The 19,812-nt window shown below is 29.3% G+C and overlaps 1 protein-coding gene across 4 annotated transcripts; it reads right to left on the reverse strand.

Moving 5' to 3' along the window:
* Window positions 1-6,587: 6,587 nt before the first annotated feature.
* Window positions 6,588-19,584, reverse strand: LOC123275459 (ral GTPase-activating protein subunit alpha-1). 4 transcript variants are annotated; one of them, XM_044743613.1, is made up of 19 exons: window positions 19,325-19,583; window positions 18,943-19,163; window positions 18,680-18,790; window positions 18,555-18,572; window positions 18,110-18,281; window positions 17,131-18,028; window positions 16,491-16,867; window positions 16,000-16,219; window positions 15,711-15,915; window positions 14,933-15,064; window positions 14,143-14,415; window positions 13,644-13,933; window positions 12,927-13,505; window positions 12,379-12,489; window positions 12,092-12,250; window positions 8,313-9,940; window positions 7,983-8,119; window positions 7,781-7,915; window positions 6,588-6,950 (listed from the first exon to the last, which is right to left on the reverse strand). In XM_044743613.1, the coding sequence occupies exons 2-19, from the start codon at window positions 19,046-19,048 to the stop codon at window positions 6,787-6,789; spliced, it is 5,715 nt and encodes a 1,904-aa protein (XP_044599548.1). In that variant the 5' UTR covers window positions 19,049-19,163; window positions 19,325-19,583; the 3' UTR covers window positions 6,588-6,786. The 4 variants fall into 4 exon arrangements, with proteins under 4 accessions (XP_044599548.1, XP_044599547.1, XP_044599551.1 ...); XM_044743612.1 differs by having other exon boundaries at window positions 18,943-19,583; XM_044743616.1 differs by lacking the exon at window positions 18,555-18,572 and having other exon boundaries at window positions 18,110-18,272; window positions 18,943-19,584.
* Between the last annotated feature and the right edge of the window lie 228 nt (window positions 19,585-19,812).

Consider the following 19,812-nt stretch of genomic DNA (forward strand, 5'->3'; position numbering starts at 1 on the left):
ACACTGAGACCACTGCGCAGTGCTCACAGTGTATATCGGAACATAGCCTATATTTGTAAAATGTGGAACGCTTCACGATTTTGCGTGTCATCACTGGCACACAAAAAAAAAAGTTGTCTGTACACCGGGTGCCACCTATCTACGGGCATATTTTTCGACCCGCTGAACACGAATTTCAAGTCAGTTTAGGCTGTCCAGCCTTCAATTTCGAGTAAATTGCAAAAAACCCCAAAAAATAGCGAAAATTCGATGTTTTGGCAGAAAAAAAATTTGGAGATCTGAGGCAAGCATAATTTTCATGTATTTTGGTCTGTTAAATACTAATTTTGATCGTACTCTAATCATAAACCGTTTTAAATCTAAAAAAAATTAGAAAAAATCATCAAAAATTGCAAAAATCGAAGAAAATTGGGATTATCTTAGTAAAAAAAAGTTTGTGGACCCGGATTGATGAAGATTTTTATGTAATTTAATTTGCTTGATCTTATTCTGCAATAAATTTGGCCCGTAGTCCCCTCAAACATTTATAAAATTGCAAAAAATCGATTAAATAGCAGAAAATTGCTGCTCCAAAAATGGAAAAAAACACCGGAACGTAAAAAAAAAAAGTTGTCTGTACACCGGGCGCCACCTATCTACAGGCATGTTTTTCGACCCGCTGAACACGAATTTCAAGTCAGTTTAGGCCGCCCAGCCTTCAATTTCGAGTAAATTGCAAAAAAACCCCCAAAAATAGCGAAAATTCGATGTTTTGGCACGAAAAAAAACTTTGAGATCTAAGGCAAGCATAATTTTCATGTATTTTGATCTGTTAAATTCTAATTTCGATCGTACTTTAATCATAAACCGTTTTAAATCTAAAAAAATTGTAAAATATCCTTAAAAATTGCAAATTCATGAAAAATTGGGATTATCTTGTTACAGAAAATTTTGTGGACCCGGATTGACGAAGATTTTCATGTAATTTAATCTGCTTGATCTGATTCTGCAATAAATTTGGCCCATAGTCCCCTCAAACATTCATAAAACTGCAAAAAACCGATAAAATAGCAGAAAATTGCTGCTGAAAAAATGGAAAAAAATCTTTTAAACACAATTAAATAAATTTCTTGTATTTTTTATTTCTAAAATACAAGATTAAGATCCAAGAATGTACACAAATTGGACTTTTTAACGGTTTTTTGAGGGTATTGTACTGTTTCATTCTCAAATGATCTACGACGTGGACACCTCTTCTTCCACCTTTTCCTTTATTTAATGAAAATTTGCCATCGTGTTGGGATTTCAACTTCTTCGACGTGCAGATTTCATTTCATTGCATGATCGCTTGTACTTGCAATCAGGGCACCTCCTCGGGGTGACGGTGGGCAACAGAACCATCTGGCAGAGTCCCTGGGTTAACGGCGTGGATGCCGTCATGACAGGTACAAGTGATGAGTACTTTACGATGCAGGGATTCGGAAACCCAGTATCGGCGTCTGGTCAGGGTGACATAAGTGAAATGAATACTAGGTATCAAGGAAATTGGAATATCAACATGATGGCAGACTATTGCTGGACACTCAAAAGAGATATACCAGAAGAAAATAACAAACGAAAGCGAAATCCACTCCGTAGATCATTTGAAAATAAAAAAGTTCGATACCACCGCAAAACAGTTTAAAAGTTGGGAAAATCACTCTTCTAATTCTGTTAATACGTCATTTTCATAGATTTTACCATTTTTTTGCATTTTCAGATATTAATCTTGTATTTTTTTCATAAAAAATACAAGAAATTTATTTAATTGTGTTTGAAAGATTTTTTTCCATTTTTGGAGCAGCAATTTTCTGTTATTAAATCGATTTTTTGCAATTTTATGAATGTTTGAAGGGACTATGGGCCAAATTTATTGCAGAATAAGATCAAGCCAATTAAATGACATAAAAATCTTCATCAATCCAGGGCCACAAAATTTTTCACACCAAGATAATCCCAATTTTCTTCGATTTTTGCAATTTTTGATGATTTTTTATAATTTTTGATGATTTTTTATAATTTTTTTAGATTTAAAACGGTTTATGATTAAAGTACGATCAAAATTAGTATTCAACAGACCAAAATACATGAAAATTATGCTTGCCTTAGATCTCCAAATTTTTTTTCTTGCCAATACATCGAATTTTCGCTATTTTTGGGGTTTTTTGCAATTTACTCGAAATTGAAGGCTGGACGGCCTAAATTGACTTTAAATTCGTGTTCAGCGGGTCGAAAAACATGCCCGTAGATAGGTGATGCCCGGTGTACAGACAACTTTTTTTTTTTTTGTGTGCCGGTGTAATTAATAACTCAGGAATTAATGATTGTATAGGAAATTGAAAGAGAGTTTTGAAAACTACACAATATTCTCTATAAGATAGTGTAAATGGCTTTTGACAAAAAAAATTCTTTTGCATCGAAAACTTTGACTGAAAAAAATGCGGATAATTAAGGATATTTGGATAACTTGGTATAACTTTGGATACAATAGTTGAGCGAAGGATATTGTTGGTAATTTTTCAACCTTAGTGTCCCCTTAAATTTCCTGAGAAATTCGAAGTGCTGCGATTTTTTTTTCATAGTGCCCCCGAAACTTCAAATTCTTTGTTTTCGCAAAAATCACCATTATAAGCAATTTTTCGATTTTTTGAGTGAAAAAAATATTTTTATTAAAATGCTCTTTTAGTTTTTCAAAATATAAACACAATTCATATTTTTTTATATTTTTATAGAGTGTTTTCAGGCTTATATATGGAAACTTATAAATTTGTCGGATAGTAAAAAAATTATTTTGCACATGATAAACTTGTGAAAACTTAAAAACAAAAAAAATGCTTTTGTAGATTTTGATGAAATCTATAAGAGCATGTTTTTTGTTTTTTATTTTAGCCATTTTTTTAGTTGTTTTTAAAATTTTTAAATCTTAACATCGATTTAAGTCATTGTCGGGGTAATATAAAAAAAATGCTCGTGAAACTTAAGAAAAAAAATGTTAAAGTTAGCTGAATTTTATTTAATTTTAATGGTATATTAATAATGATATATTTATAATATTAGTGAAAAAAAATTTATTTTTAAAATTACAGCTCAAATAATGGATTTAAAAAAAAAAAAAAGCTCTTATAGTGTGATGCACCTAGTGCATCCAGCAGGTGACGCTACCTGTTATTAGAGCGCTATCTATTATGAGAGCGTGAATTCAAACGAAATATTCAAATTAGTAAATATTAAATGATTAAAATTAGTTAAATTTTATATTCGAAGTAAATATTCAAATCATTTATTTCATGCTTTTACTCTTACCAGTTGTAATAAACATTTTTTGGTTAACTCTGTTTTATTTACAAAAGAAAATAAAATAAAATAAGGGAAAAACATATTTCGGTACAAAAGGACATTGTAACCGAATTTTCAGAACCCATAAAAGGTACTTGAGTAATTCAAGGACTATTTCTCGCCACATGGAATTTAAAACCCTATGAGGAAAAGTCGTAAAAGACACGTGTGAAACTCAATAAACCCTTGTTCTAAAAGTAACAAAGAATAATAAAAAACCATATGTAACTAAACAAAAATAAGATTGATAAATAACATTTACTGTTAAAATCTAACTTTATATAATATTGTAGTTAAGCAAAATTGAGTTAAAATAATTAATAATTATAATCTTGTATTTAATTTATAATTAATAATTATTATTTCATTAATTTACTATTAATTTATTATTGAATCATTATTTGATTATTATTTAATTTATAATTAAACGATAATGTCTATTCTTTTATACATGATAATGATTAAATTGACTTATAATTTTATTAGAAAATCCGATTGTAAAATAATAGAAATAATATTTAATTCAAGTTATTAATTAGTCAAACTCAAACATTAATCCAACATATTATAAACAATATAATATATATATTTTCATGTTATAGTTTATTATAATTTTTATTGTAATTTAATTTCAAGTTAATTATAAGTTAATTTTTATTATAAATATATTTTAAAAAGGGTCTGTTAAATTAATAAAAATAGTTAAATAAACATAATGACTGTATTGCTAAAAGTGTATATTAGTGAAGTCTAACTTTCAGGCCGATAGGCTGAAATAAATATATATAGATATAGAGAAAATACATGTTAGTATATAAGGATCATTTATATGTAGTAGAAAATGTGTGTGCTTATGTATTCCTTAGAGTGGATGTATGTATGGAAGTTATGGTGGGAGAAGAACGGAGTTTGAAGCTCTTCGGAAAAACTATGTAACGACACTTCTCACCGAGAGCTTAGATTGCTAAGATCACGTCATTGTAAACCTTAATTTTATATTTTGAAGCTTTTTAATATTTTGTCAACTTGAATAATAAATTGAAACCAACTAAATAATTTTAATCAAAATTAAATAACGTCTAAATAGAATTCTTTTATTAAAAATGATTCCTTTCCCGCACTGAAACCGAGTATTTTAATACTCCCGGGCGAAAGAACTACAGTAAGTAAAGTTTTCAATAAATAAAAATAACATCCATTAGATGGAAGCATAACAATAGACAATTCAAATACGCACCATTTTGTTCCTTTGAAAAATCGTGCTAGTCGATACTTTCATGAAGATATCGATGGTTAAAGTTTTCAATTGTCGGATGTCCGCCAGATTCATAAAATGACACTAAAATTATGTAGCAGATATCTGACAGTTCTTGAAATTTTTGTAATCATTAGAAAAATATATTTAAAAAAATTCGCACTTTTATTTTTAACTTCCCGCTAAGAAAATCGAAGATTTTCAAAAATCGGGAAGTTACTGTTTTCACCCCGTTTTTCGAAAATCGAGTTTTCATCGGATCTCGACGTTTTATAAGGTCCTACTTAGCTTCCCTGACTATTCCTGCGATGGTGTCTGTATGTGTGTGTGTGTGTGTGTGTGTGTGTGTGTGTGTGTGTGTGTGTGTGTGTGTGTGTGTGTGTGTGTGTGTGTGTGTGTGTGTGTGTGTGTGTGTGTGTGTGTGTGTGTGTGTGTGTGTAAACCTGTCATAACTTTTGAACGGCTTGACCGATTTGATTGCGGTTGGTGCCATTCGAAAGGGTTCGACTAAACTTAGATTTTGAATACAAGTTGGACCGATTCTGACTGATAGATTTTGCGAAATCTTAAAAAAACAGCTCTTAACATTGAAAAACCTTGTCGATCGCCACCAAGCCGGTCAAAATCGGTTAATTCGTTCGTGAGTTATCGTTGACGAAAGAAATCGAAAAAAAGTGTTTTTTTTTTCTAATTACACCGAAATTTCCGTTATAATCAATTTGTGTTTGAAAATAGATCATAGAATTTGAAAAACTGCGTTGAATGCCGCCAAACGCGTGAAAATTGGTTCATTCATTCAAAAGTTATTGCGGTTTGAAAATCCAAAAAATAGTGTTTTATTAAACTTCTATCAGATTTTTGAGCTTGGAGAGCTCAAAACTACACGAAAATCATATTTTTGAGCTTGAAGAGCTTAAAAACGTAATAAGTGCAATTTTGAGCACTTAATTACGAAAGTAGCGGCAAGTTGCAGGGATGGCCTTCAGGATCAACCGTTTTCCTAATATTTTTTTTTTTTTACTTCTATATGTAGAATTTTTTTGCTAAATTTTTTTTGTTATAATTTAATTGTTATAAAAATCTAAAAAATTGTTAGATGTCTGTTAAACTAAGTATCATTAATTTTAATCGCTCTAAAATTAAGTTGAGCAAGTTTTTATTTTGTCTCTCTTTGTGCTATTGTTGCTAATTTATGGAGATTTGAGACATAATTAAGAAGCTTTTTATTTTACTTAAAGATTTTACTGTTATAAATTTAGTAAGGATACATTTTAAAATGCGCTGCCAGTAGCTATAGTAATTGTGAAAATATAAAGCTGCAGAATCCATTGCTTGTGTATGAAATTAAAAAAGTCTAAATACTACAATTGGAAATTTTCTTGATTTAAGTAATTAACTTCCCGCTTTGACAATTAATAATTTTCAAAAGTAGGAAGTTATAGATTTTGGTCCGATTTTGAAAATGCGAGTTTTCATCAGATCTTCATATTTTGAGATTCAAGGAAACTGTTACGACTATTCCCGGCTGGACGTCCGGCCATGTGTGTGTATGTAAATAAAATTTTGTCGTAAGATATCTTTAGAATGAATCAACCAATCGAGATGAGCGAAACGGCGTTCGAAAATTTTCATTGAGACTTCGATCTAATTAGATTTTGAAGTCAATCGGTCAAGCCGTTTCAAAGATTTCAAAGATTTCAAAGATTTCTCATCATTTGTTAGAAAAATCTCGTAACTAGCCCGTACGAACAATTATAACATACAGGTATGGAGTTCGTTACACGAAACGTCAGTCGATTAAAATAATATTATATTAGTGTCATTTTCATAATTAAATACTTAAATTAATTTGTAATGGATAAATACTTAATTAAAATTCATAGAAGCTTATTAAAAATATTGCAAACTTAAAAAATATCTGATTATTCATTATGGTTATTTTTAAATAAAACAATGAAATTTCATTTGTATTTATAATTTATCACTTATCGCTAACAAATACAGTTAAAATAATTATAAAAAAATTAAATCTAAGGACGGAACATACATAACTTTAGAACCAATAGTTAATTTCCAATTTATGGAACTACTGATAGTTAAACTTTTAAAAAATCGAGTTAATTATTAACCATATTTCAATCGATAAAATTACCTTATTGCTACGATAACAATCACGATTAGTTTGAAACTTTGAATTTATTTATATTTGGACTGTCTGGCGGAGTAAGATGTTGATTGTTTCTTGGCTTTGGAATTGATTTAAAAGACATTTTTTTTGAAGGTCTAGGTGAAATACCATGAAAATCCGGGCTGTCTTGTAGAACTTTTGTATTATCAGAAACTAAAACATCATGAATTTTTATCATAGTGCATTTTTAATTAAAAAATTTCAACATTAAGTAAAATAGTGCTTCTTATTAATTGGGTTAAAAACAAAAAAAAAAAAATATTATACGGACTTATCTGATAGGTATATAAGTAGATTTCTTATTTTATTACGAGCACTAAATTTGAAATTAATTAATTAATAAATAAATAGTGCTTGAAAATTTTAACAGCAAAAATTAATAGAATTTTCTATTTTGTTTACTAAGGAAACTTTAAAGTACTGACAGTAACTTGTACTACGCGTAACTTGTAGTTGATCAAAGTACAAAAAACAATAATTTAATTTTGCCTGAATTTTTTAATTTTTCGCTCGTACTAGAAAATAAATTTTTTCAAGATATGTAATTGGTTGAAAACTTTTTTAAATTTTTTACGAAAGTTCATGAAAATATAGATTTTTTATAGATGATTTTTTAAATAAATAAATTGATTTATTTAACCGTAACTATAATTTAAAATTTACAAAGTGCCTATAAGTATTACAGTTATCAAAATCCATGAATTGGATTAACTATAATTTGCTTCAATTGAAAAGGTTACTTATCTATTTATTTATTAATCATCTTTTTTAAGAAATCTACCTTTCTTTCATTTACCGACCAGATAGCATTTTTTTTTATTAAAAATGAAAATTTAAAGCTTTCCAACGCCAGGAATAACACAATTGAAGGAGCTTGATGCATATCATGTCAATTATTTTATAATAATATTCAAAATGATGCTTAGAAGTTACTAAGGCCAAACTTCAACATAAAGCAGTAGTCAATGATCACATTTAGTCACCTCTGTGATTGCGAGTATCTATACCGCTAAGTGCAGCACTGCCGCGAAGGTTATTAGAACATCCTTGATGAGAATCCAGAAGCGCAGCTGCGAGATTTGATGATGCTGTAGATTGTACACTGGTAGTTATGGAATCTAAGTAAAGAAAAATTATGAATATTGTCAAATTTTTATAGATAAAAACTACGGTAGAAAAGCTTACCTGTTACAGATGAACCAGTCCTGAATGCATTTTTTGGGAGTACAGGAGAATAAATATTCGTAGCGAATTCTTCAAATGTTGTTGATTCTTTATAATTTCTCATAACAACATCAATTGAGCGAGCACGTTCTTCGTAACTGTGGTTAGAATTTTAAATAAGTATTAATTAAATCTTATCAATAATTTCGATCAAAAGCAATAGAAATTAATTATTCTGATTAAAAATTAAATTCAATTAGAAAATAATTTTTATATTATTCTCAAAGAAATTCAATCGGAATCATTAAACAGGGAAATTATATTAGCCAATAAAGTGTACGAATAACTTACTATTGTTGATATAAAGACAATGTAGATCTTTTAGCACGACTAGCAGCTAAAGCAGTGATTCTTACAAGTCCTGGAAGTACTTGATCTTCGACTATACACTCGTCAAAAAGTGGTCCAAAAAATGGAATTTCTGATTTCCGAGATATTTGAATCCTGTATAACTTATTTGGTAAAGGATAGATCGCAATTAAAACATCACAGAATTCTGTGGGTATAATATCTCGACGATAATCTCGCCAATGTTCCGACCAGACGATGTGAATTTCATCATTTCCAAGATGCCGTGTTTTTTGTAAAAGACTTTCTGGGCTGTCTAATGGCATTCGAGTAGCAACGTGAAACAAAATTTCAGAGAAAGATGTTGCGAAATAGGGTGCTGAGATACCAGATGCTTTACCAGGTGTTAGACCACCAAGAAATCCAGTGTGTGATTCTAATTCCACTTCCCAAGCTAATCTTGCAACAAAATTCTCATATTCTGTGCTACCAATAGTATTACCAAGAATAGAATTTTTATCTTCTTGGCCGGGGCCTACATAGATAATAGCCATTTTATGAGTTTCTCGCGATCGTTGTCCATCTAAGTTACGAAGCTCTCGAAGAAGTTTTTCATTTTTTGCTAAAAGATGAAGTTTTTGGCGCTGTTCCCATCCTGCAAGTCCTAAGTGTGAAAATAAAAGTCTACTGTGATGAAATGGAGCTGATGTTATGACTGACGTCGGATTGATAGTAACTTCAGATGTAGTAATATGCTGATTACAATTTAAGACATAATCTCGCGCAGCATTACGTTGATTCAAAATTGTTATCATTGTTTCATTTTCCATACAATTTACTTGTGGTGGATTTGCCGGACAATTTAGGGTTATTTCTGGATTAGTGAGCACTTCAGGACTTGTGTGTCCTATATAACATAGAAGATCGTCTAAATTATCCATATCACTTGCAGTGTTTGCAAACGTTGGAAGGATGTAAGGTTCACGATGTCTTATAACATGACATGGAATTGGTCGAAAAGGGTATAAAATATTTATTGAATCCTCTTTATTTGTCTCATAATGCAAAGATAGCCATTCAATATTTTTCATCGGCTCCAAATCTGTATTTTCTGTATCAGAAAAATTGTTATACAACATTGAACTATCCCAAGATGCTTTACCAATCAAGTCACGTAATAAGACTCTAGCTATTGACGGTGCCGTAATAAAATCTGATGTAACGTCAGGTGAATTTAATGCCGTAAGTTCTATAAATGATATTATGGTAGAACTTGAAAGCATTAACAATTGAATATTTGGAGCATTGAAAATCGCTGAAGAGAGTTCATCACTGTTTATGCCTAGAACATCATCTAATTCGACTATTATAGATGATAGACGAGCTGCACCGATTCCCATCGGAAAATGTCCTAAATGATTCACTAAATGCATTACAATTACTCTTGCAGCTAATTGAATAGCTTGAATATTGGATCGGAAAGATTTATTATTAGCATCATTATTTTCTCCAAAGTTATCTAGTATAATATTCGGATTAAACTCTTTTTCATCATTTTTATGTTTACTACTATATACATGGAGATCATGTAGTAGTTTATTTGATTTATTATAGATAATATTATCTAAGACCTAAAAATTATTCAAAAATAAAAAAAATAGTTTCATTTTTAAAATTTGTACACTAGAGTAAAATCACATCAAGCGGGTTTTTCATTTTTAATTTGATAACAGAATTCAAGTTCATGTGTTTTCATTTGACTAATAGTATTCTTTAGGGATGGGCGATATACATCGATGTTTCGACTATCGATGTTTTTTCCGGGAAACATCGATTTTTTTGGTCGATTTTTTTTGGAATCGGAACATCGATGGTCGATGTAGAATAATGAACCATCGACATCGAAATAAATTTCTACTAGAAATTTTTTAGCGCGCGCTAAAAATTAAAAAAAAAATCTGAAAATACCCAAAAAAAAATCGTAAAAATTACAGTTATAAATATGGGAAAAAAATCTATTAAACACAATTGTTAATGACTTGCAAGTGCATTTTCATAGCTGGAATATGATCTTAGAATTCAAAAATAACGAAATAACCATATTTTCGAATTGCAGTCTGTCGTTTGATTGTATCGAATGTTTTTAATCTTTAAGTGACCTACACAGTGTTTGATAGATTTTTTTCTCTTATTTATAACTTTAATTTTCCCGATTTTTTTGGTTTTTGAGATTTTTTTGAATTTTAATCATACTCAATCTGAATCCAAAAAATTTTTTTATGTTGATAATTTCGATTTTTCATGATTTATTGTCATTTTTTTTAGTTTTTTGCTATTTTTTCAAATTTTGACGGCTCAACGGACTAATTAACGTTCAAATTCAGATTCAGTGAATTGAAATATATAAAAATCATGCTTGATATAGGTCCAAAAAATTTTATTCATCGCTGTGGCTGCAGTTTTTCGCAATTTTTTGCCTTATTTAGGGTTTTTTGGATTTTAGTCAAAATTTTGAGGGTGTAAGGGCAATAATAATTAAAATAATTAAAAATTATTTCTTTTTACGCCAAATTTGGTAATAAGTATAATTTTTTCGAATTTTCGCGCGCATTTTCAACATCGATGTCTACAATCGATGTTTCGATGTTTTTCTCAAAACATCGATGGTTCGATGGTGAAAAATTTCGAAAATCGATAGTCCGATGTCGATTTTTTTTGCTAACATCGCCCATCCCTAGTATTCTTTATTGTTATTACTAATCATTAGGGCCCGGACTTTCGCAGTTGTTTAACCCTTCATCACTCGCGTCTTTTTTAGTTTCTCGCTCGCACTATAGTGAGTCTCTATAGGTTGAGTAGTTGTTAGGCGGCGATCTGCTCATGACGAAGGGTTAAATGAGCATTCATATGTTTAACCTCAAATTTGAATAAAGAAAAAACGCCAACTTCCTGGCCCTACTAATCATATTCTGAAACAGTTTTTTAAAATGATCATTTATTTTTTTTTTTTTTTTTTTTTTTTTTTTTCAAAGAAAAAAAACGTTAGATTTTCACGACTACAACATTTTGATCCTTATAATTTGAATTTTCTTTGAATGTAGCAGAGATCTTTATTCACTCTCACGAAGATGATTTTTTTCGCAAATAGTTTCTCTTGAAAGTAAACGTCTCTTAAAAATATTTGAGTATCAATCACGGCAAAAAAAAAACCAATTAACATCGAAAGAAATAATATAAAAAAGATGATGAAAATTTTTTTAAAACTTTCCTAGATTCAGACAAAATTTTTCACGCCTCTTTTTTTAAATTTCGTCAGATCTCAACTTTTTCAGGAATCAGAAAGGTAATTTGATCATCTTTATGGTAATATTCACGCACGCTCGTTGTATAAACTTCTCATTTCAAAATCTTCTTTACTCTGTTTCTTAAAAAACTGCGCCGAATGCTGTAAAACAGATCAAAATCGATTCATCCTTTCGAAATATAATATAAAGAAAAAATTTTCAAAAATTACGATTTTAAAATAATTTTCACATGTCTAAACAGACCAATTTTTTCAATCTCATCACTCTTCGTGCATGCAGAGTTGAAGGCTGTCAGAATATCATCGAGAAGTATCAGGGATAACTTACAAGATCAATTAGATTTTTGTTAAAATAAAAATTTTGACAAACTATTTTTAGGGTAGATTAATCATAATAATTACTTGAATTCTGTTATCAGATGAAAAATGAGAGGCTCACTCGGCCAGATTTTGCTCACCGAATTATAAATATACTTACTGTAAAAATTGTTAATAATAGAGGTTTCCCTTGAAAATCTCTTGTCAATATTTCAAGATCTAAATGCATAGCCCATTCACTCAAACAAAACAGCATAGATGTAATCAAAGAGCTTCGATGTTCACGCACATTGAGATTATCCAACGTTTCTGCGAGAACCTGTCAAACAATTATAATATCTAAGAGTGCTAATTCTTTCCCGCAATACAAAGTAGAAGTTTAAACTTTTAGAACAGGCAGAGTTAAAAAAATTAAAAAGATATTAATGATTAAAAGGATAAATTTACCTGAATTATTTTACATGGTTCTTCTGGGTAAAATAGTAGAAGAGTATCGGCTTTATCACATAGAAGACCAAGAGAATCACAAGCCGTTTGAACTACTGATGGATGGTTTGCCTGGGGAAAAAAAAAAAATATAAATTATTTAAAATTCAAAGGTATCATGCAAAATTTGATTTCCGAGAATCGCATAGTGATCGCATAGTGATCAAGTCGATATTTTGAAATCCCAGAAAATTATTCTAACTTCGAAACTTAATTTAGTTTTTTTAACAGTTTTTTGTATTTTGTATGTTTGAAGTATATCATTTCAAAAATACAATTCAAAAAACAACAACTGTTTAACTTAGAACTTTAAAATTTGTAAATTTTTAATTTTCAGAAAATAATTCATTTCGATTCGATTTACTAAAGTCGAGTTTTCATCGGATATCTCAAGAACGTATGAATTGATTGAAATCTAAAGCGTAACATTCAAAAGGGTTCATTGAGATATTTCTCAATCAGATCTATTAATCTGATCAGATTTTCGATATATGATAAATAAAACTTACTTTTAAACTTTGAAGTAGTACCGTTATCGCTTCAGAAACTCGTGGATGCTGTGACTGAAGACACAATTCTCTGTAAGCAAACATTGCAATGCTTGAAAGAGCAATACAACGAGCAATACCAGTTGGTTCATGTCGACAATTACGGAATAATACTTCTAAAATAAGCTCATTTGCTTCAGGACATGTTGTTGTTTCAATATCAGATCCATTTTTTTTAAGAACGGGCAATTTTTCAAGTACAATCGGTAGAGATAACAATGATCCTAATATCGATACTGCTTCTATTCTTGGAGCATCAGTGTCGTCATTTTTCAATATTATATTTGCTGCATGTATGTAGTCCATAATCAAAAGACTAGATCCCGGTAAATTTAGACTGAATAATCTTGGCCCCGTATGTTTAACAATTGCATAAATAACTTTAATGTCGTTGCTCATGATTCCAAAATGAAGAGCACGATAAAATAAAATCAAATGTGCTTTTGGCAAATTAATGTCTAGTGGTTGAGTTGTGAGAATACAAATCAAGCGATAAGCAGCAAGTTTTCCTATTTCATAATTCATCGGTAATTGAGTAGCCTAAAAAATAAAGAATATATGAATATTTTATCCGTTAGAATGAAAAAAAAGAATCATTTGTTTGAAAAATTTGTTACTTTTTTTTCTATTCAAGGTTAATGTAATAAATGATTTTATAATATATCCCTATGTTTATACCTTAAAACACCAGGGTGAAATAACCGTTAAAGGTGGAATAAGTTCTGGCGCAGATGGAGTAGCTTGGTTATCATTTGTAACACCTTGATTGGAACGAATTTTAACAAGAGTATTGCTGAGTTGTATTAAATAGTCCATCACTTGACCATGTAAAATTGGATCTTGAATATTATTAACATCTCCTAAAGCTGATAACATACGTTTCCACAATACAACCGCAACATCTGGTAACCATCCACGCACTCCACCACCAGCCATCACTGACCTTTTTTCGGATACATCATTTGCATCTAAAATAATCATGAGTTAATAATAACTCATACCTTTTTGATCGTTTATTAATTATTTATATTGTTATACTAAGTGTAAAGATGATAACCAACTATTAATTAATATACCTAACTTTTATAATGGTAAAACAACATAAAATTGAAACTATTTGATCTTATAATGTTTTTCAACAATTAATTATTTATTTTTATTTTTACTTATTTCATACCAATGCTGTTGCCATCAATATTTTCTATTTGAATAGGACTATCCTTGTTGCTATCAACACCGCTACTAGGCGTTGGTGAAGGACATCGAGGAGTTATTGGTTCACAATCAGGTACTATGATACAATCTAATGATTTAGTTCTTCGTCCGATTAATAATTTTCTTTTATTTCCTACTATATCCTGATCATTTGCACTGTTCTGATGGGAAACCAATTGAGTCGCATCGATTTCTACTGACGATGATAATGTAACTTGAAGTCGAGATGTATGTCCTAATAATATAAAAGTATAATTAAATTTTAAGTTATAATTAAAAAGTATTGCTTCTACTAAATGAACATAGAATAATAAAGCAAAAAGTGAAGACAAAATTTTAATCGTATCTTTTTTTGATGATAAAAAAAATACGCTATTTGGACCATTTTTAAAGAAATTATAAACACAAAGCTAAAAAAAATGATTTTTTTAAAAACTCTATATCTTTTAAAATGGATAAAAAAATTTTTAAATGAATCAAAAAGGCTTATTTATGGATACTAAAAAGTGGAAGAAATCGAAAATTTTTCATACTGTTCGTTCGATTTAGCTTAATCGAAATGTTTTTTCAACTTCATTAGCATATTCAAAGAAAGCGTAATAAAATGATGTCAAATAAATAAATTTACAATCAATTTGAGTCAATTTATTATTCACATAGAAGCCATAATAATTTAATGTGATACTTTGCATTAAATGTTAGTGAACGAAAAGTAATAGATATAATTAATTTAAACTAAATTTTTTATTTACCTGAAATTTCAAACGGAAGTATATCTCCGTGGTGTGTTACAGGTTTTCCGCGATTTTTAGAGTTGTATAAATTGTTGTCACTTGAACTTCGAGGAAGCAGTTTACTTTTTCTAAATTCTCTAGATAAATTATCTGCAATATAAAATGAGTACTTTGAATACCTCTTATTCATGTACTTAAGTTTTGGATCATTGTAAATAATACATTAGATTATATAGATTAATACATTATAAAGCTTAAAGTAGAGTGGCAAAAATTTTTAAAAATCAGTTACAATTTTTCGAAAATGCTTAGCCTGTCAACAATTACATTAGTAGCATTGTGCTCACGCTTGTTTTAAAATGTTGATATTTTTTTTTATTCAAACTAAACTTTTTATTTTAAAATAATTTTATCCATTTTCTTTCTCCATCTTTTTGAGAATTCAGTAGCTCATATTTTTCGTGTCAATACTTCGAAAATACTTCAGCGTTCTTATAAATAAATTTGAAACTTCTATCAAAAAAAAAAAAAAAAAAAATTAATTTACATTTATAAAAATATTGATAGTTAGAATCCAATAGTTTTCTTCTATTCAAGGAGAATCAATCAAACTCTTTATATTTATGTTTTGTAGATATTTTAGGATCTTTATAAAAATATTCATAAATATGAAAACTTTAGGTTTATCGCAAAATCTTTTGAAAATTATTTTGAACTGCTACTCCATTTCAAGGTTTCGTTGCATGAAAGTATGCTAATTATAAAGAAATTTTTATTCAATCTAAATAAAAAATACCAGGTATATTTTCTTTATAAGATATATCTCTTTCGCGATCAATGCTTCCTCGTCGTGGTGATTGAACACTACTCGCCGATACACGATATCCTATACCACGACGTTTTTTTGATTTTTGTTCACTGATTCTTTCTAACGGCAAGTCATTGAGGTCTAAATTATAAACGTGTCGTGCTAATACTCTTGTTAATGTATCCAATGTTTTCTATTAAGAAAAAAAAATTTCTGTTTAATCAATATCAATTTTTCAGTTCTTTTTTCTAAAATTAAAAAGAAAAAAAAAACTTACAGCCCATTCACGAATTAATTCTTTCCATCGAGTAAGTGACGTTAAAACTTCGAGAAATTGATTCCAGAGTTGAGGTGCTATAACAACATTCAAGTTTGCTTTAATCCATGTAACAATAAGTGTTTGAAATATCGCAGGAGCAAGCTTGCCACCAATACCATCATGAGATTTACGGCGAGTTTTCCCACCTAAGACTAATGAAGTTATTTGCAACAATACTCTGAAAAAGTAAAAATCATATGGTTACATACTTCTTAGAGTTTATAAAGCCACATAAAATAAATTAAATCACTGAAAATTTCTGAAAAAGTTTGAATTAAACTTGATACAAAATAATCACTGATTTCTAGAGTAATTAATTCAATTTGAAACTTCAATTTTTTCAGTTATTTAGTCATAACTCGACCAATCAATAATTTTTATATTTTAGTAATAAATTTTTTATATTCAGAACTGTAGATTGTAAAATTGTATTATTAATTTAAGCTTACCGAAGCAATTGATCCCAAGTTGATGATTCTAATCGTGCATGCATTACCACATAACGATAAACATTTAAAACTCTTTTGCAGCTATCAATCTGTTCTTCCAATAACGCTGCTGAGGCATTCCCACCAATATTTTCTAAAAAAAATACGTTGGAGGCTTGAGTTATGAATAGTTGAAGTACATTTTGCAATCCAGCTCTCACAAACAAATTTTCACGATGAATTGCTCCTAAATATGAATCATTTCTCAAACGAGTTAAACGATAATTATCGGATGGACTCTTATCATTTTCGTTTTCTAGAAAACTATTAACTTTTGAATCTTCATTCTCTCGGTCTTTAAGATTGTCTAAAGGTTCGAGCATAAAAGGCGGAATTTCCTGAAATCATTTAATAGAGAATAGTTAAGAATTAATAAAACAACTTAAAAAGCTTTATGTTTAAAATTGTAGTTGAAACACAACTCCAATCGATTTACATTCAAGTTAAAAACAAAACTTTTCATTAACCAGTGAGAGATTGAGTGAATTACTTTATGCAACAATCTCAACTAGTTAGTCAATATTACCTCAAATAACTATCATGCAAGAAAACTAAATTTGATTATATAGTAAAAAAAAAAAAACATTTATCGGCAACTTACATTCATTTGGATCCAATCCTTATAAACAGCAATAGCTTTTCTTATAGCACCAGCATGAGTGAAATCCAACAGAAATGCTTGCCTGTATATTTCATGTACAAAATTAACATTATCACGGCTTCCATACAAAACTTCCCGTACTAATACTACAGCAATTTGATTGTCGTTAGCATGATTATCTTGTTGAGAGAATGGTATTTCAGATGTCCAAGAGTTTGAATCAATACTTTGACTCACAGAGACACGTCTCCCATCAGATTCTGTATTCTCTTCAACTGATGTAACAACATTTGATGGGTTTACAAATGGTTTATCTTTTTTAGAAACATGAGTAAAACTAGCGAGCCATTTTATCAAAGCAACTTTACAGAGTGAATAATTGTTCTGATTTTGAGTGGATGGCTGTCGCATTGTCGGAAGTTCTAAATTTGGCTTATATAATGAAAAATTATCATCAAATCCAGGACAAATCTGTCGTAAGTATGAAGCCTTAAAACGTTCTAAAAGAAATTGAAAACATTTGTGTTGCCGGGTATGTTTGTCTCGCCATTCAATTTTTACTACTTGGGTCACCATAAATTCTAGTAGTGCTTCAAAAAATCTGACAGTCTCATTATCCAATGGTTTTTCGCCACTTTGAATCGGTAAAATAGGGGTGCCACTGGGTTGTGTAACTGGTCCTTGCTGCGTAGAATTACAATGAAAAACAGCAGATGAATGCTGAGTTTCGAAAAAATCACGTTTATCATCCTCTTCTGCACTGACATTTGATTTGTTTCGATACTCTGAAGATCGTGATAACTGATAAGACGAAAAATTAGGAACTAAGCATGCAAACATTTGATGAATGTGTTGTGGGGCATTATCTCCCAATGCTTGATACCATAATATAAAAAATCTATATATTAAAAATAAAGCTATTTATGGAGACATTAAATAATGAAATATATTTAAAAAAATTATATATATTGCATTTGACCTTAATGCTTGACGTCTTAGTTTCCAACTATTTCCGGGATGTAAAAGCTTGTGTAATATCCTAGCTAAGCTGTGGCATTGCCATCTTCGATTTAGTAATTCTGGTAGTAAAATCAAAATTTTCTCCAACAAGAGAAGAACTTGGTCCAATTCTTCTCTATGAGCTTTATGAACTGAAAAATATCAAATGAATTTTTAAACAAATGTTTTTAATATAAATAAATTAGAATTATTTAAATTCAAAAAGTATTGTGAAAATAAACTGGAAAGTGATAAGTAACAACGTTTTAAAAAGCGTTTTCTTGAAATTTTGTCTATAACATGTTCAGGTTAGCAATGTTCATTCAATGAAATGACTGTCAAAAAATTTTTTAAAAATATGAGTAAAAACATTTTTGCTTATTACCTTCCAATAAATACATAAATCATTATTCCGTTTTGCTTACCAAGGTGAAAAGATAATTCTGTGTATTATTAGCAGAAAAAGAAAAAAAATGCTTAAAGTTATTGTTGATGAAATTATTTGGTAGAATTTTATTAGGTGATGAATTATCGTCATTAGAAAAATTACCTCTTTGTCGTAAATTGGTTTCTGCTGATACAAAGCAGTCATGCAGAATAAAATACACATGACTAAAATTTCCTTCAAAAAATCCTTTTGCTTCATCAATGTCAAAGTTTTCTAGAATATAACGAAAGTTGTTAATTACAAGTTTCATAATTTTACTAGATCTTTGTTTTTATTTATTATTTTTTTAATGTTTTACAAAAGTTCTAATACAAAGAAAAAATTATTATTTTTGATAAATAATCCTTTAAAATATTTAGTCTTACCTAATACAATTTTCAAATGTTTGAATCTTGTAGCACTATCTTTTTTAACATCCTGAATTTTTAACGTCGATTTTTTGACGTCTACGTGCAATTTTTTGCTAAACATGATATTTTAATTCAAGCCAACATTTGCAGTCATCAGATATATTTTTATTAAACTTGTGCAAAGTATTTAACCCATAAGTCGATATCTTTTACTGAATACGTTATATCAGAAAATCCTATTTTTTATTAAAAAAAAAAAAAAAAAGTAAAGAAATAAACAAAAAAAATGAAGCTTATGTATTCTACACGAAATCGTCCATAAGTAAGGAAGGTAAAATAAAGCAATTTTTTTTAAAGCATTTAAAAATTAAACAGTAAAAAAACTTTGTCTTCTTACGGCTGTGATAAAAATAACATAGTACTAATAACAAACGAGTATATACTAGACTTGTTTTTGGTGATAGCTGGTAGTACAGTGCATAAGTAATTAAGTACATATGTATATATACGTACTTATGTATATGTGTCAGGTGTAACAAATCTAGTTACACTGTAGGTTCAGTACTCGCCCGTTGAAAAATGTGGTGGCGTTTCAATTGGGTTTAAAAAATGTGCTCGTTTAATCAAATAGACGACGTATTTTCTAAATTGAATATAAAGTCTTCAATAACTTTTAATATTTTCGCGGTTACAAATCATTTTATTAGAAAATAAAATAGCTCGTTCTTTTTTTTATTTACCTATCAAAACTCATTCAATTCATATGAAAATAATATAAACTATACAACTTGTGGAAAAATTTTAACGAAATTCAACATTGAAATTCATTATACATGCCACTAGCGTGAACATTATTTGATATGAATATCTTAATAATTATCGGAG

The sequence above is a fragment of the Cotesia glomerata genome, linkage group LG1 (assembly GCF_020080835.1).
Source record: "Cotesia glomerata isolate CgM1 linkage group LG1, MPM_Cglom_v2.3, whole genome shotgun sequence".
Taxonomy (NCBI): domain Eukaryota; kingdom Metazoa; phylum Arthropoda; class Insecta; order Hymenoptera; family Braconidae; genus Cotesia; species Cotesia glomerata.

What these genes read in the sequence shown, in the direction of transcription:
- LOC123275459 (XM_044743613.1), bottom strand. Translation starts at nt 19,048, where the DNA reads ATGTTTAGCAAAAAATTGCACGTAGACGTCAAAAAATCGACGTTAAAA. An exon ending in TTATAAAGAAAATATACCTG is followed by an intron (nt 15,065 to 15,710) that starts GTATTTTTTATT and finishes TTTATATTGCAG; the next exon opens with ATAATTTATCTAGAGAATTT. An exon ending in TACTACTTCAAAGTTTAAAA is followed by an intron (nt 12,490 to 12,926) that starts GTAAGTTTTATT and finishes TTTTTTCCCCAG; the next exon opens with GCAAACCATCCATCAGTAGT.